The sequence below is a fragment of the Heptranchias perlo genome, chromosome 23 (genome assembly GCF_035084215.1).
Source record: "Heptranchias perlo isolate sHepPer1 chromosome 23, sHepPer1.hap1, whole genome shotgun sequence".
Lineage (NCBI taxonomy): Eukaryota > Metazoa > Chordata > Chondrichthyes > Hexanchiformes > Hexanchidae > Heptranchias > Heptranchias perlo.
In genome coordinates this window covers 44311894-44327545 of record NC_090347.1, presented here as the reverse complement: position 1 = coordinate 44327545, position 15652 = coordinate 44311894, and the positions used below count along the sequence as shown (strand labels likewise).

Below are 15652 nucleotides of genomic sequence, written 5' to 3'. Positions count from 1 at the left end.
GGGAGGTGTTTATCAGAGGGGGTGTGATTGGGTCGGGAGGTGTTTATCAGAGAGCGTGTGATTGGGTTGGGAGGTGTTTATCAGAGGGAGTGTGATTGGGTCGGGAGGTGTTTATCAGAGGGAGTGTGATTGGGCGGGGAGATGTTTATCAGAGGGAGTGTGATTGGGCGGGGAGGTGTTTATCAGAGGGAGTGTGATTGGGCGGGGAGGTGTTTATCAGAGAGCGTGTGATTGGGTCGGGAGGTGTTTATCAGAGGGAGTGTGATTGGGCGGGGAGGTGTTTATCAGAGGGAGTGTGATTGGGCGGGGAGGTGTTTATCAGAGGGAGTGTGATTGGGCGGGGAGGTGTTTATCAGAGGGAGTGTGATTGGGCGGGGAGGTGTTTATCAGAGGGAGTGTGATTGGTGGGGAGATGTTTATCAGAGGGAGTGTGATTGGGCGGGGAGCTGTTTATCAGAGGGAGTGTGATTGGGCGGGGAGGTGTTTATCAGAGGGAGTGTGATTGGGTCGGGAGGTGTTTATCAGAGGGAGTGTGATTGGGCGGGGAGGTGTTTATCAGAGGGAGTGTGATTGGGTCGGGAGGTGTTTATCAGAGGGAGTGTGATTGGGCGGGGAGGTGTTTATCAGAGGGAGTGTGATTGGACGGGGAGGTGTTTATCAGAGGGAGTGAGATTGGGTCGGGAGGTGTTTATCAGAGAGCGTGTGATTGGGTCGGGAGGTGTTTATCAGAGGGAGTGTGATTGGGCGGGGAGGTGTTTATCAGAGGGAGTGTGATTGGTGGGGAGATGTTTATCAGAGGGAGTGTGATTGGGCGGGGAGGTGTTTATCAGAGGGAGTGTGATTGGGTCGGGAGGTGTTTATCAGAGGGAGTGTGATTGGGTCGGGAGGTGTTTATCAGAGGGAGTGTGATTGGGCGGGGAGGTGTTTATCAGAGGGAGTGTGATTGGGCGGGGAGGTGTTTATCAGAGGGAGTGTGATTGGGCGGGGAGGTGTTTATCAGAGGGAGTGTGATTGGGCGGGGAGGTGTTTATCAGAGGGAGTGTGATTGGGCGGGGAGGTGTTTGTCAGAGGGAGTGTGATTGGGCGGGGAGGTATTTATCAGAGGGAGTGTGATTGGTGGGGAGGTGTTTATCAGAGGGAGTGTGATTGGGCGGGGAGGTGTTTATCAGAGGGAGTGTGATTGGGCGGGGAGGTGTTTATCAGAGGGAGTGTGATTGGGTCGGGGAGGTGTTTATCAGAGGGAGTGTGATTGGGCAGGGAGGTGTTTATCAGAGGGAGTGTGATTGGACGTGGAGGTGTTTATCAGAGGGAGTGTGATTGGGCGGGGAGGTGTTTATCAGAGAGCGTGTGATTGGGTCGGGAGGTGTTTATCAGAGGGAGTGTGATTGGGCGGGGAGGTGTTTATCAGAGGGAGTGTGATTGGACGGGGAGGTGTTTATCAGAGGGAGTGTGATTGGGTCGGGAGGTGTTTATCAGAGAGCGTGTGATTGGGTCGGGAGGTGTTTATCAGAGGGAGTGTGATTGGGTCGGGAGGTGTTTATCAGAGAGCGTGTGATTGGGCGGGGAGGTGTTATCAGAGGGAGTGTGATTGGGCGGGGAGGTGTTTATCAGAGGGAGTGTGATTGGGTCGGGAGGTGTTTATCAGAGGGAGTGTGATTGGGTCGGGAGGTGTTTATCAGAGAGCGTGTGATTGGGTCGGGAGGTGTTTATCAGAGGGAGTGTGATTGGGTCGGGAGGTGTTTATCAGAGGGAGTGTGATTGGGCGGGGAGGTGTTTATCAGAGGGAGTGTGATTGGGTCGGGAGGTGTTTATCAGAGGGAGTGTGATTGGGTGGGGAGGTGTTTATCAGAGGGGGTGTGATTGGGCGGGGAGGTGTTTATCAGAGGGAGTGTGATTGGGTCGGGAGGTGTTTATCAGAGGGAGTGTGATTGGGCGGGGAGGTGTTTATCAGAGGGAGTGTGATTGGGCGGGGAGGTGTTTATCAGAGAGCGTGTGATTGGGTCGGGAGGTGTTTATCAGAGGGAGTGTGATTGGGTCGGGAGGTGTTTATCAGAGGGAGTGTGATTGGGCGGGGAGGTGTTTATCAGAGAGCGTGTGATTGGGTCGGGAGGTGTTTATCAGAGGGAGTGTGATTGGGTCGGGAGGTGTTTATCAGAGGGAGTGTGATTGGGCGGGGAGGTGTTTATCAGAGAGCGTGTGATTGGGCGGGGAGGTGTTTATCAGAGAGCGTGTGATTGGGTCGGGAGGTGTTTATCAGAGAGCGTGTGATTGGGTCGGGAGGTGTTTATCAGAGGGAGTGTGATTGGTGGGGAGGTGTTTATCAGAGGGAGTGTGATTGGGTCGGGAGGTGTTTATCAGAGGGAGTGTGATTGGGCGGGGAGGTGTTTATCAGAGGGAGTGTGATTGGGTCGGGAGGTGTTTATCAGAGGGAGTGTGATTGGGCGGGGAGGTGTTTATCAGAGGGAGTGTGATTGGGTCGGGAGGTGTTTATCAGAGAGCGTGTGATTGGGCGGGGAGGTGTTTATCAGAGAGCGTGTGATTGGGCGGGGAGGTGTTTATCAGAGGGAGTGTGATTGGGTCGGGAGGTGTTTATCAGAGGGAGTGTGATTGGGCGGGGAGGTGTTTATCAGAGGGAGTGTGATTGGGTCGGGAGGTGTTTATCAGAGAGCGTGTGATTGGGCGGGGAGGTGTTTATCAGAGGGAGTGTGATTGGGTCGGGAGGTGTTTATCAGAGGGAGTGTGATTGGGCGGGGAGGTGTTTATCAGAGGGAGTGTGATTGGGTCGGGAGGTGTTTATCAGAGGGAGTGTGATTGGGTCGGGAGGTGTTTATCAGAGGGAGTGTGATTGGGCGGGGAGGTGTTATCAGAGAGCGTGTGATTGGACGGGGAGGTGTTTATCAGAGGGAGTGTGATTGGGCGGGGAGGTGTTTATCAGAGGGAGTGTGATTGGGCGGGGAGGTGTTTATCAGAGGGAGTGTGATTGGGTCGGGAGGTGTTTATCAGAGAGCGTGTGATTGGGCGGGGAGGTGTTTATCAGAGGGAGTGTGATTGGGCGGGGAGGTGTTTATCAGAGGGAGTGTGATTGGGTCGGGAGGTGTTTATCAGAGAGCGTGTGATTGGGCGGGGAGGTGTTTATCAGAGGGAGTGTGATTGGGTCGGGAGGTGTTTATCAGAGGGAGTGTGATTGGGTTGGGAGGTGTTTATCAGAGGGAGTGTGATTGGGTCGGGAGGTGTTTATCAGAGGGAGTGTGATTGGGTCGGGAGGTGTTTATCAGAGGGAGTGTGATTGGGCGGGGAGGTGTTTATCAGAGGGAGTGTGATTGGGTCGGGAGGTGTTTATCAGAGAGCGTGTGATTGGGTCGGGAGGTGTTTATCAGAGGGAGTGTGATTGGGTCGGGAGGTGTTTATCAGAGGGAGTGTGATTGGGTCGGGAGGTGTTTATCAGAGGGAGTGTGATTGGGCGGGGAGGTGTTTATCAGAGGGAGTGTGATTGGGTCGGGAGGTGTTATCAGAGGGAGTGTGATTGGGCGGGGAGGTGTTTATCAGAGGGAGTGTGATTGGTGGGGAGGTGTTTATCAGAGAGCGTGTGATTGGGCGGGGAGGTGTTTATCGGAGGGAGTGTGATTGGGTCGGGAGGTGTTTATCAGAGGGAGTGTGATTGGGCGGGGAGGTGTTTATCAGAGGGAGTGTGATTGGGTCGGGAGGTGTTTATCAGAGAGCGTGTGATTGGGCGGGGAGGTGTTTATCAGAGAGCGTGTGATTGGGCGGGGAGGTGTTTATCGGAGGGAGTGTGATTGGGTCGGGAGGTGTTTATCAGAGGCAGTGTGATTGGGCGGGAGGTGTTTATCAGAGGGAGTGTGATTGGGCGGGGAGGTGTTTATCAGAGGGAGTGTGATTGGGCGGGGAGGTGTTTATCAGAGGGAGTGTGATTGGGCGGGGAGGTGTTTATCAGAGGGAGTGTGATTGGGTCGGGAGGTGTTTATCAGAGGGAGTGTGATTGGGCGGGGAGGTGTTTATCAGAGGGAGTGTGATTGGGCGGGGAGGTGTTTATCAGAGGGAGTGTGATTGGGCGGGGAGGTGTTTATCAGAGGGAGTGTGATTGGGTCGGGAGGTGTTTATCAGAGGGAGTGTGATTGGACGGGGAGGTGTTTATCAGAGGGAGTGTGATTGGGTCGGGAGGTGTTTATCAGAGAGCGTGTGATTGGGCGGGGAGGTGTTTATCAGAGAGCGTGTGATTGGGCGGGGAGGTGTTTATCGGAGGGAGTGTGATTGGGTCGGGAGGTGTTGATCAGAGGGAGTGTGATTGGGCGGGGAGGGGTTTATCAGAGGGAGTGTGATTGGGTCGGGAGGTGTTTATCAGAGGGAGTGTGATTGGACGGGGAGGTGTTTATCAGAGGGAGTGTGATTGGGCGGGGAGGTGTTTATCAGAGGGAGTGTGATTGGACGGGGAGGTGTTTATCAGAGGGAGTGTGATTGGGTCGGGAGGTGTTTATCAGAGGGGGTGTGATTGGACGGGGAGGTGTTTATCAGAGGGAGTGTGATTGGGTCGGGAGGTGTTTATCAGAGGGAGTGTGATTGGACGGGGAGGTGTTTATCAGAGGGAGTGTGATTGGGTCGGGAGGTGTTTATCAGAGGGAGTGTGATTGGGTCGGGAGGTGTTTATCAGAGAGCGTGTGATTGGGCGGGGAGGTGTTTATCAGAGGGAGTGTGATTGGGTGGGGAGGTGTTTATCAGAGGGGGTGTGATTGGGCGGGGAGGTGTTTATCAGAGGGAGTGTGATTGGACGGGGAGGTGTTTATCAGAGGGAGTGTGATTGGACGGGGAGGTGTTTATCAGAGGGAGTGTGATTGGACGGGGAGGTGTTTATCAGAGGGAGTGTGATTGGACGGGGAGGTGTTTATCAGAGGGAGTGTGATTGGGTCGGGAGGTGTTTATCAGAGGGGGTGTGATTGGGTCGGGAGGTGTTTATCAGAGGGGGTGTGATTGGGCGGGGAGGTGTTTATCAGAGGGAGTGTGATTGGACGGGGAGGTGTTTATCAGAGGGAGTGTGATTGGGCGGGGAGGTGTTTATCAGAGGGAGTGTGATTGGGTCGGGCGGTGTTTATCAGAGGGGGTGTGATTGGACGGGGAGGTGTTTATCAGAGGGAGTGTGATTGGACGGGGAGGTGTTTATCAGAGGGAGTGTGATTGGACGGGGGGTGTTTATCAGAGGGAGTGTGATTGGGCGGGGAGGTGTCTATCAGAGGGAGTGTGATTGGGTCGGGAGGTGTTTATCAGAGGGAGTGTGATTGGACGGGGAGGTGTTTATCAGAGGGGGTGTGATTGGACGGGGAGGTGTTTATCAGAGGGAGTGTGATTGGGTGGGGAGGTGTTTATCAGAGGGAGTGTGATTGGGCGGGGAGGTGTTTATCAGAGGGAGTGTGATTGGTGGGGAGATGTTTATCAGAGGGAGTGTGATTGGACGGGGAGGTGTTTATCAGAGGGAGTGTGATTGGGCGGGGAGGTGTTTATCAGAGGGAGTGTGATTGGACGGGGAGGTGTTTATCAGAGGGAGTGTGATTGGACGGGGAGGTGTTTATCAGAGGGAGTGTGATTGGACGGGGAGGTGTTTATCAGAGGGAGTGTGATTGGACGGGGAGGTGTTTATCAGAGGGAGTGTGATTGGACGGGGAGGTGTTTATCAGAGGGAGTGTGATTGGACGGGGAGGTGTTTATCAGAGGGAGTGTGATTGGGTCGGGAGGTGTTTATCAGAGGGAGTGTGATTGGACGGGGAGGTGTTTATCAGAGGGAGTGTGATTGGACGGGGAGGTGTTTATCAGAGGGAGTGTGATTGGACGGGGTGGTGTTTATCAGAGGGAGTGTGATTGGGTCGGGAGGTGTTTATCAGAGGGAGTGTGATTGGACGGGGAGGTGTTTATCAGAGGGAGTGTGATTGGACGGGGAGGTGTTTATCAGAGGGAGTGTGATTGGACGGGGAGGTGTTTATCAGAGGGAGTGTGATTGGACGGGGAGGTGTTTATCAGAGGGGGTGTGATTGGGTCGGGAGGTGTTTATCAGAGGGAGTGTGATTGGGCGGGGAGGTGTTTATCAGAGAGCGTGTGATTGGGTCGGGAGGTGTTTATCAGAGGGAGTGTGATTGGGTGGGGAGGTGTTTATCAGAGGGAGTGTGATTGGACGGGGAGGTGTTTATCAGAGGGAGTGTGATTGGACGGGGAGGTGTTTATCAGAGGGAGTGTGATTGGACGGGGAGGTGTTTATCAGAGGGAGTGTGATTGGACGGAGAGGTGTTTATCAGAGGGAGTGTGATTGGACGGGGAGGTGTTTATCAGAGGGAGTGTGATTGGACGGGGAGGTGTTTATCAGAGGGAGTGTGATTGGACGGGGAGGTGTTTATCAGAGGGAGTGTGATTGGGTCGGGAGGTGTTTATCAGAGGGAGTGTGATTGGGCGGGGAGGTGTTTATCAGAGGGAGTGTGATTGGACGGGGAGGTGTTTATCAGAGGGAGTGTGATTGGGCGGGGAGGTGTTTATCAGAGGGAGTGTGATTGGACGGGGAGGTGTTTATCAGAGGGGGTGTGGTTGGGTCGGGAGGTGTTTATCAGAGGGAGTGTGATTGGGTCGGGAGGTGTTTATCAGAGGGAGTGTGATTGGGTCTGGAGATGTTTATCAGAGGGAGTGTGATTGGGTCGGGAGGTGTTTATCAGAGGGAGTGTGATTGGGCGGGGAGGTGTTTATCAGAGGGAGTGTGATTGGACGGGGAGGTGTTTATCAGAGGGAGTGTGATTGGACGGGGAGGTGTTTATCAGAGGGAGTGTGATTGGGTCGGGAGGTGTTTATCAGAGGGAGTGTGATTGGGTCGGGAGGTGTTTATCAGAGGGAGTGTGATTGGGTCGGGAGGTGTTTATCAGAGGGAGTGTGATTGGACGGGGAGGTGTTTATCAGAGGGGGTGTGATTGGACGGGGAGGTGTTTATCAGAGAGCGTGTGATTGGGTCGGGAGGTGTTTATCAGAGGGAGTGTGATTGGGTGGGGAGGTGTTTATCAGAGGGAGTGTGATTGGACGGGGAGGTGTTTATCAGAGGGAGTGTGATTGGACGGGGAGGTGTTTATCAGAGGGAGTGTGATTGGACGGGGAGGTGTTTATCAGAGGGAGTGTGATTGGACGGAGAGGTGTTTATCAGAGGGAGTGTGATTGGACGGGGAGGTGTTTATCAGAGGGAGTGTGATTGGACGGGGAGGTGTTTATCAGAGGGAGTGTGATTGGACGGGGAGGTGTTTATCAGAGGGAGTGTGATTGGGTCGGGAGGTGTTTATCAGAGGGGGTGTGGTTGGGTCGGGAGGTGTTTATCAGAGGGAGTGTGATTGGGCGGGGAGGTGTTTATCAGAGGGAGTGTGATTGGGCGGGGAGGTGTTTATCAGAGGGAGTGTGATTGGGTCGGGAGGTGTTTATCAGAGGGGGTGTGATTGGGTCGGGAGGTGTTTATCAGAGGGAGTGTGATTGGGTCGGGAGGTGTTTATCAGAGGGAGTGTGATTGGGTCGGGAGGTGTTTATCAGAGGGGGTGTGATTGGACGGGGAGGTGTTTATCAGAGGGGGTGTGATTGGACGGGGAGGTGTTTATCAGAGGGAGTGTGATTGGGTCGGGAGGTGTTTATCAGAGGGAGTGTGATTGGGTCGGGAGGTGTTTATCAGAGGGAGTGTGATTGGGCGGGGAGGTGTTTATCAGAGGGAGTGTGATTGGACACTTAGGGGTGATTTTAACCCCCAAGAACGGGTGGGTTGTGGGCGGGTGGGGATTGAAAATAGTTGTTTTTTTGGGTCGCAACTGCAAAATTTTTGGACTTTGCATTCCCAAGTTAAACCCGGAAATAAAGCCAGGTTACGGTTTTGACCCATAAAACAACTAGTTTCAACTCCCACCCGCCCCCAACCCACCTGTTGTTGGGGGTTAATATCACCCCCTTAGTTTCAGTCAGAACTTTATCCCTGAGAGACTTCTATTAATTCATGGTTACCTTTTGTGTGAATATATTTTACAGTCTCTGTGTGTATCTCTCCCCCTTATATATTTACACCTCACTCCACAAATAGCCGTGATTTCCCACTCCTGATATGAGAGTGTAAGAGAACAGTGTGGAAATCCAATCACAGAGAATCACCGCTGGTTAGGGTGCAGGAAAACGCAGAGGAGCAGTCCTGGCACAACCCCCGCTCATTACTGCCGAATTTTAGATCGGGGTCGTGAAGCAGGCGTTCGGCACCTCATTAGCATATGTAAAGGCCAACCATCTTCTTCAGGTAGCCGCCAGGGATGGCTATATAATCACCTGAGTCAATATGGTGTTGGAGGTACTTCTAGTGCTGTTCGGATGTGAGGCAGAACCCTGGGAAATTGGTGCTTTTTACCCCCAATAAAGGGGCATGATGGGGTCCAATTTCACCCTCAGGATGTTTAAATATTTAATCAAACCAGTACCAGTGTCGGAAAAGTGTTCCTGTCACAGAGGCCCGCTCGCATATTTTATAGGAACAGAATTCCTGCCTCAAGTCTTCCAATTTCCTGATTTTTAAATTGTTCCCAGCTTTTGAACCTTTTTGCCGTTGTGAACAATTCGCCCAGTCTAACCCTATCAATCCCGCAAATCGTTTTGAAATATGTCATGGCAACGTTTCCCCCATTCCTAACGAAAACATCCCAAGTTACTCAGCCTTTCTCTCTAGTCCCGATATCTTTGGAAATCCAACCAGTGCTTCAAATCAGGTTGATGGGATGAAAGTCTGTCTCATTCTGTGTGTAGACATATACACACAGTCCCTATCTCCACAGATATTCTTAAATACCCTCTCCATACACAATCCCAGCTCATCCTTACACATGCACATACTGACCCTACAAATTCTTCATATACCCGACACAGAATGACACACTTCTGGATGGGTATAGGCCCAGAGCAGAAAACCATCTAGAAGATGGCACCCAGCTCACTCAGACAGGACCCCTCAAGGGCTGGTGTGGGAAGTGCAAATTTTCGCACTGTCTCAGAGTGGGGGTTTTCTCTCCTGAGGGTGAGGTGAAAGGCCTGAAGTTGGGGCTCTATCCCTATCTCACCTGTCGGAGACCTTACCTAGGGCTGCTCAATGTCAACACTAGATGCCAAACTGGACAAAGTGTATTGTATCCAAATCCTGCACTTTGGGAGTATGGAAACAGTTTTGTTTAATGAAAATTCATCATATTTCTAAGAAATAAACTCACGGCAGTATCTCTATGTGATTGTTCTCTGGTTACTCTGCAGGCTGAGACTGAACAGGGGGAAGTAGAGCTCAGCACACTGGCCATCACCATACTGGCCCTTCATGCCACGCAGAATGACCTCTCACCCTTCCATCAGGATCTGGCGTGAGTACTTGACTGTGATTCCTACAAAACAGGAGAGTGGAACAGGGTAGAGTTTGCCTGCTGGAAACATTCCCACGACTGGCAGGGCTATCTCCTTGTCATCTTGTTTTCATCCCTTCCCTTGCTGATGCACAGTTCTCTGGGTTCTGATTGGTCCCGAGTACCTTGCTCAATTGGCCATTCTTCAAGTGTGAGGCTAGAAAGAGGAGCTCACAATTGAGCTTGACTCTGTCCTCATCTGACATCCAGTTGTCGTGTCTGTGGTCAGCGATCAGTAGCAGGAACCCTGGCTGAGATAAGCTATCTCAGCACAGACTGAGGTTCAAACCAAGGACTTTCTTTTCGGCTCAGTTATGCTAGGATGGCGGCTCTACGCACCAGGCCATCTGGGAAGATGTATGTAGCCATTTTGAAGTGGCACCTATGCCAGTACCGTTATTATTTAAGGGACCAATGTCCCCGCAGGGAGGTTCACTAGTGCTGTGGAGGGTTTAAACTAATTTGGCAGGTGGATGAGCAACAGGATGAAACATTAGAGAGGAGATGCAAGGTGCACAAAGGACTGGGAGAGACAAACAGCATTAGAATAAAGAGTAGTTCAGAAATAGGAGGGATCAGATAGGGGGGACATGCGAGGCAGACTAAGGCGGGTTTAGAGTGCATGTGCGTAAATGCAGGGAGCATGGTAAATAATGTTGGTGAGCTTCAGGCACAAGTAGCCACGTGGGACTATGATATAGCGGCAATAACAGAGACCTGGCTCAAAGAAGGGGAGGAATGGACACTTAATATTCCTGGCTACAATGTATTCAGGAAAAAGATAGGGAAGGATAAAAAGGAGGGAGGGTGGGTTGACAGTATTGATCAAGGATGTCAAGGCCTTAGAGAGGGTGCAAAGGAGATTTACCAGGACTTTAGTTACGTGGGGAGACTGGAGAATCTGGAAGGTTAAGGGGAAATTTGATAGAGGTGTTCAAAATAATGAAGGGTTTTGATAGAGTAAATAAGGAGAAACCGTTTCCAGTGGCAGAAGGGTCGGTAACCAGAGGACACAGATTTAAGGTAATTGACCAAAGAACCAGAGGCGACATGAGGGAAAAAAAAATTTACGCAGTGAGTTGTTACGATTTGAAATGCACTGCCTGAAAGGGCGGTGGAAACAGATTCAATAATAACTTTCAAAAGGAATTTGATAAATACTTGAATTGGAAAAATTTGCAGGTCTATGGGGAAAGAGCAGGGGAGTGGGATTAATTGGATAGCTCTTTCAAAGAGCCGGCACAGGCACGATGGGCCGGATGGCCTCCTTCTATGATTCACTATACTATGATACTAGTATGGAGACAAGCGTGAGGTTAATACGTAAGTATGTTTCTACTCCGTGCAGTTAATGCGTGAGTACACATGGCTAATATGTCATTGTGTCAGCAGATGCATGGATCATCTCTGTGCTGTGTTACTCTATGATTCACTGGTCCCGATAATAACTCCACGGTGGGAAGAGAGCGGATGGAAAACCCAGAAGTAATGGTTTTCCGCAGGTCCTGACGATTTTTATGGCACAACCTGTTTTAAATTTTTTCAACAGGTTTTCCGCCCGACATTCGGCCAGCTTGTCAGTTTGGCTGTCCGTTGGGCTGGAAAGCAGCTGGGCAGTGAATCGGTGGTAAGTCCGACATCGTGTCGGTTCCATGCCTTGGGGGGGGGGGGCGGGGGAGGGCGGGGGTTAGATCGCTCGATCACGGGGGTCCCATAGTGGGGTATGGGAAGCTTGGTAGCCAGGGGGAAGCACTCCTACTCCTCCTGGCCCACAAGCAGTGCTGTATAGGCACTTACCCCAGTGATCCGGTCCTTCTCGCCTCCTATCATCTGCCAGGTTTCCCGTGGCCCGGGAAGCCCGGCCTGCAGGTGTTAAAAATAAAACTTTACTTAAAATGGAGGCACGTAGCCTCCTTAGAATATTTTAGTGACCCCCTCCCCCCCCCCGCCCCGACCCGTCTCTGTTAAAACCGGAAGTGGGCAGGTTGGGGTCGGCTTGCCCATTCTTTTATTTTTAACCCCCCTCCCTGGGGAGGGTAAAATTACCCACTGTGCGTCAGCCATGGCTCAGTGTTAGCACGCTCGTCTCTGAGTCAGGAAGTGCCATCTTTTGGATGGGACGTTAAACCGAGGCCCCATCTGCCCTCTCAGGTGGGTGTAAAAGATCCCACGGCACTATTCAAAGAAGAGCAGGGGAGTTCGCACGGTGTCCTGGCCAATATTTATCCCTCAACCAACATCAATAAAGCAGATGATCAGGTAATTTATTTCACTGCTGTTTGTGGGATCTTGCTGTGCGCAAATTGGCTGCCCCGTGCCCTACATTACAAGTGACTACACGTCCACAAATACCTCATTGGCTGTAAAGGGCTTTGGGATGTCCTAAGGTCATGAAAGGTGCCGTATAAATGCAAGTCTCTTTTCATTTTTATTATGTAGAGGGCACATTATCCGAGTGTTTACCCAAGGTAGCTGAGTATCTCCTGCCAGGCACTCTGCTGTTAGTGTATCAGCCCTTTGCTGTCAGCTTCGATTGCCCTTTGTACTTTGACTCTGGTGTCCTGGGTTGTTTATTGCAGGAAGTGGTTGGCATACAGCAAACTCTACCGACATGTGGAAGTCAGCTTCATCTCCCTGCTCCAACATCTCACCAGCATCGAGTACCAGTGGCAACTGGCACAGGTCACCCTGCAACAACAGGCCGTATGTCTGGACCGTAAACTGGGTGGGGTGCACAGAGACTGTAAACTCAGGGCAGGAGGGGGCACACACACAGACTGTAAACTGTGGGGGGGGGGGATACAGACAGAGACTATAAACTGTGGGGGGGGGGGTACACACATAGACTGTAAACTGTGGGGGGGGGGGGGTACAGACAGAGACTGTAAACTGTGGGGGGGGGGGTACAGACAGAGACTGTAAACTGTGGGGGGCGGGGGGGTACAGACAGAGACTGTAAACTGTTGGTGGGGGGGTACAGACAGAGACTGTAAACTGTGGGGGGGGGGGGTACAGACAGAGACTGTAAACTGTGGGGGGGGGGGGTACAGACAGAGACTGTAAACTGTTGGTGGGGGGGTACAGACAGAGACTGTAAACTGTTGGTGGGGGGGTACACACATAGACTGTAAACTGTGGGGGGGGGAGGGGGTACACACAGAGACTGTAAACTGGGGGGAGCGGGTACTCACTGAGACTGTAAACTGGGGGGAGGGGGTACTCACTGAGACTGTAAACTGGGGGGAGGGGGTACACACTGAGACTAAACTGGGGGGAGGGGGGTACTCACTGAGACTAAACTGGGGGGAGGGGGTACTCACTGAGACTGTAAACTGGGGGGAGGGGGTACTCACTGAGACTAAACTGGGGGGAGGGGGTACTCACTGAGACTGTAAACTGGGGGGAGGGGGTACTCACTGAGACTAAACTGGGGGGAGGGGGTACTCACTGAGACTGTAAACTGGGGGGAGGGGGTACTCACTGAGACTAAACTGGGGGGAGGGGGTACTCACTGAGACTGTAAACTGGGGGGAGGGGGTACTCACTGAGACTAAACTGGGGGGAGCGGGTACTCACTGAGACTGTAAACTGGGGGGAGCGGGTACTCACTGAGACTGTAAACTGGGGGGAGCGGGTACTCACTGAGACTAAACTGGGGGGAGCGGGTACTCACTGAGACTAAACTGGGGGGAGGGGGTACTCACTGAGACTGTAAACTGGGGGGAGGGGGTACACACAGAGACTGTAAACTGGGGGGAGCGGGTACTCACTGAGACTAAACTGGGGGGAGGGGGTACTCACTGAGACTGTAAACTGGGGGGAGGGGTACACTGAGACTGTAAACTGGGGGGGAGGGGTACACACTGTGACTGTAAACGGGGGGGGGAGGGGTACACACTGTGACTGTAAACTGGGGGGGAGGGGTACACACTGTGACTGTAAACTGGGGGGGAGGGGTACACACTGTGACTGTAAACTGGGGGGGGGGAGGGGTACTCACTGTGACTGTAAACTGGGGGGAGGGGTACACACTGTGACTGTAAACTGGGGGGGGAGGGGTACTCACTGTGACTGTAAACTGGGGGGAGGGGTACACACTGTGACTGTAAACTGGGGGGGGAGGGGTACTCACTGTGACTGTAAACTGGGGGGGAGGGGTACACACTGTGACTGTAAACTGGGGGGGAGGGGTACTCACTGTGACTGTAAACTGGGGGGGGGAGGGGTACACACTGTGACTGTAAACTGGGGGGGCGGGGTACTCACTGTGACTGTAAACTGGGGGGGAGGGGTACTCACTGTGACTGTAAACTGGGGGGAGGGGTACTCACTGTGACTGTAAACTGGGGGGGGAGGGGTACACACTGTGACTGTAAACTGGGGGGGGAGGGGTACACACTGTGACTGTAAACTGGGGGGGGAGGGGTACACACTGTGACTGTAAACTGGGGGGAGGGGTACACACTGTGACTGTAAACTGGGGGGGGAGGGGTACTCACTGTGACTGTAAACTGGGGGGAGGGGTACACACTGTGACTGTAAACTGGGGGGGGAGGGGTACACACTGTGACTGTAAACTGGGGGGGGGAGGGGTACTCACTGTGACTGTAAACTGGGGGGGGGGAGGGTACTCACTGTGACTGTAAACTGGGGGGAGGGGTACACACTGTGACTGTAAACTGGGGGGGGAGGGGTACACACTGTGACTGTAAACTGGGGGGGGAGGGGTACACACTGTGACTGTAAACTGGGGGGGGAGGGGTACACACTGTGACTGTAAACTGGGGGATGAAGATCATGGGGGGTTCGGCCATGGTGGGCGGGGGTCGGCCGATCCAGTGTGTGGGATCGCGGCAGGTGGGCTTGTTGGGTTTGGAGGAAACACTCCTGCTCCTCCTGGCCCACAAGCAGTGCAATAAAGGCATTTACCTGTTGATCCGGGCCTTCTCACCTCCTCTTATATGGTGAGAATCAGGAGGCCCGGGAATCCCGGCCCCCAGGAGTTAAAAATAAAACAGCTATTAAAATGGAGGCCCGCAGCCTCCTTAAAATTTTACTGACCGACCCGTCCCCTGAGAGCGGATTGGTCGCCGGCCCCCGACCCGCCTCTGTTAAAACCGGAGGTGGGCGAGTTGGGGTCGGGTTTTAGTTTTTTACAACTTTTAACTTCCCACCCGCCCCGTACCCACCCGTCCTTGGGGATTAAAATTACCCCCTAGTTTACTGATAGATTATCGACTGACAAAAAAATCAACTGTATAATATTTTAATGGTTCTGTTCAGAAGTATGTCTTACAAATGTTGCTGTAACCTTAAATTAATTTCATAGACTATATTTTTCTCACAGCAAGAGGAATTGGCAGAGTCTTTCATATCATTCCTGGAATATGGACTCTCCCTGATCCAGAAGTATAGAGATGTCTTTCCTCTCTCTGATCCTAAGTCTGCAGAGCACCAGCAATCTCTGCTCAGGTTAGCCATTTCTATAATTAGTGCCGTACTGTAGTGCTCTGTGTAACAGTGACACCACCCCCTCATACCTAACGCACTGTGTAACACTGCCCCTCATACCTAACGCACTGTGTAACACTGCCCCCTCTACCTAACGCACTGTGTAACACTGCCCCCTCTACCTAACGCACTGTGTAACACTGCCCCTGTACCTAACGCACTGTGTAACACTGCCCCCTGTACCTAATGCTCTGTGTAACACTGCCCCTCTACCTAACGCACTGTGTAACACTGCCCCTGTACCGAACGCACTGTGTAACACTGCCCCCTGTACCTAACGCACTGTGTAACACTGCCCCCTGTACCTAACGCACTGTGTAACACTGTCCCCTCTACCTAACGCACTGTGTAACACTGTCCCCTCTACCTAACGCACTGTGTAACACTGCCCCTCTACCTAACGCACTGTGTAACACTGTCCCCTCTACCTAACGCACTGTGTAACACTGTCCCCTCTACCTAACGCACTGTGTAACACTGTCCCCTCTACCTAACGCACTGTGTAACACTGTCCCCTCTACCTAACGCACTGTGTAACACTGTCCCCTCTACCTAACGCACTGTGTAACACTGCCCCTCTACCTAACGCACTGTGTAACACTGCCCCTCTACCTAACGCACTGTGTAACACTGCCCCTCTACCTAACGCACTGTGTAACACTGCCCCTCTACCTAACACACTGTGTAACACTGCCCCTCTACCT

At 52.4% G+C, this 15652-nt stretch overlaps 1 protein-coding gene across 1 annotated transcript in view; it reads left to right on the top strand.

Moving 5' to 3' along the window:
• unc13d (unc-13 homolog D (C. elegans)) overlaps positions 1-15652 on the top strand; it is a 147260-nt gene that overhangs the window by 53973 nt on the left and 77635 nt on the right. Inside the window, exons 12-14 of the mRNA XM_068004395.1 lie at positions 9295-9398; positions 12017-12140; positions 14785-14909. Coding sequence (XP_067860496.1) covers positions 9295-9398; positions 12017-12140; positions 14785-14909 — 353 coding nt within the window. The remainder of the gene's footprint in view (positions 1-9294; positions 9399-12016; positions 12141-14784; positions 14910-15652) is intronic.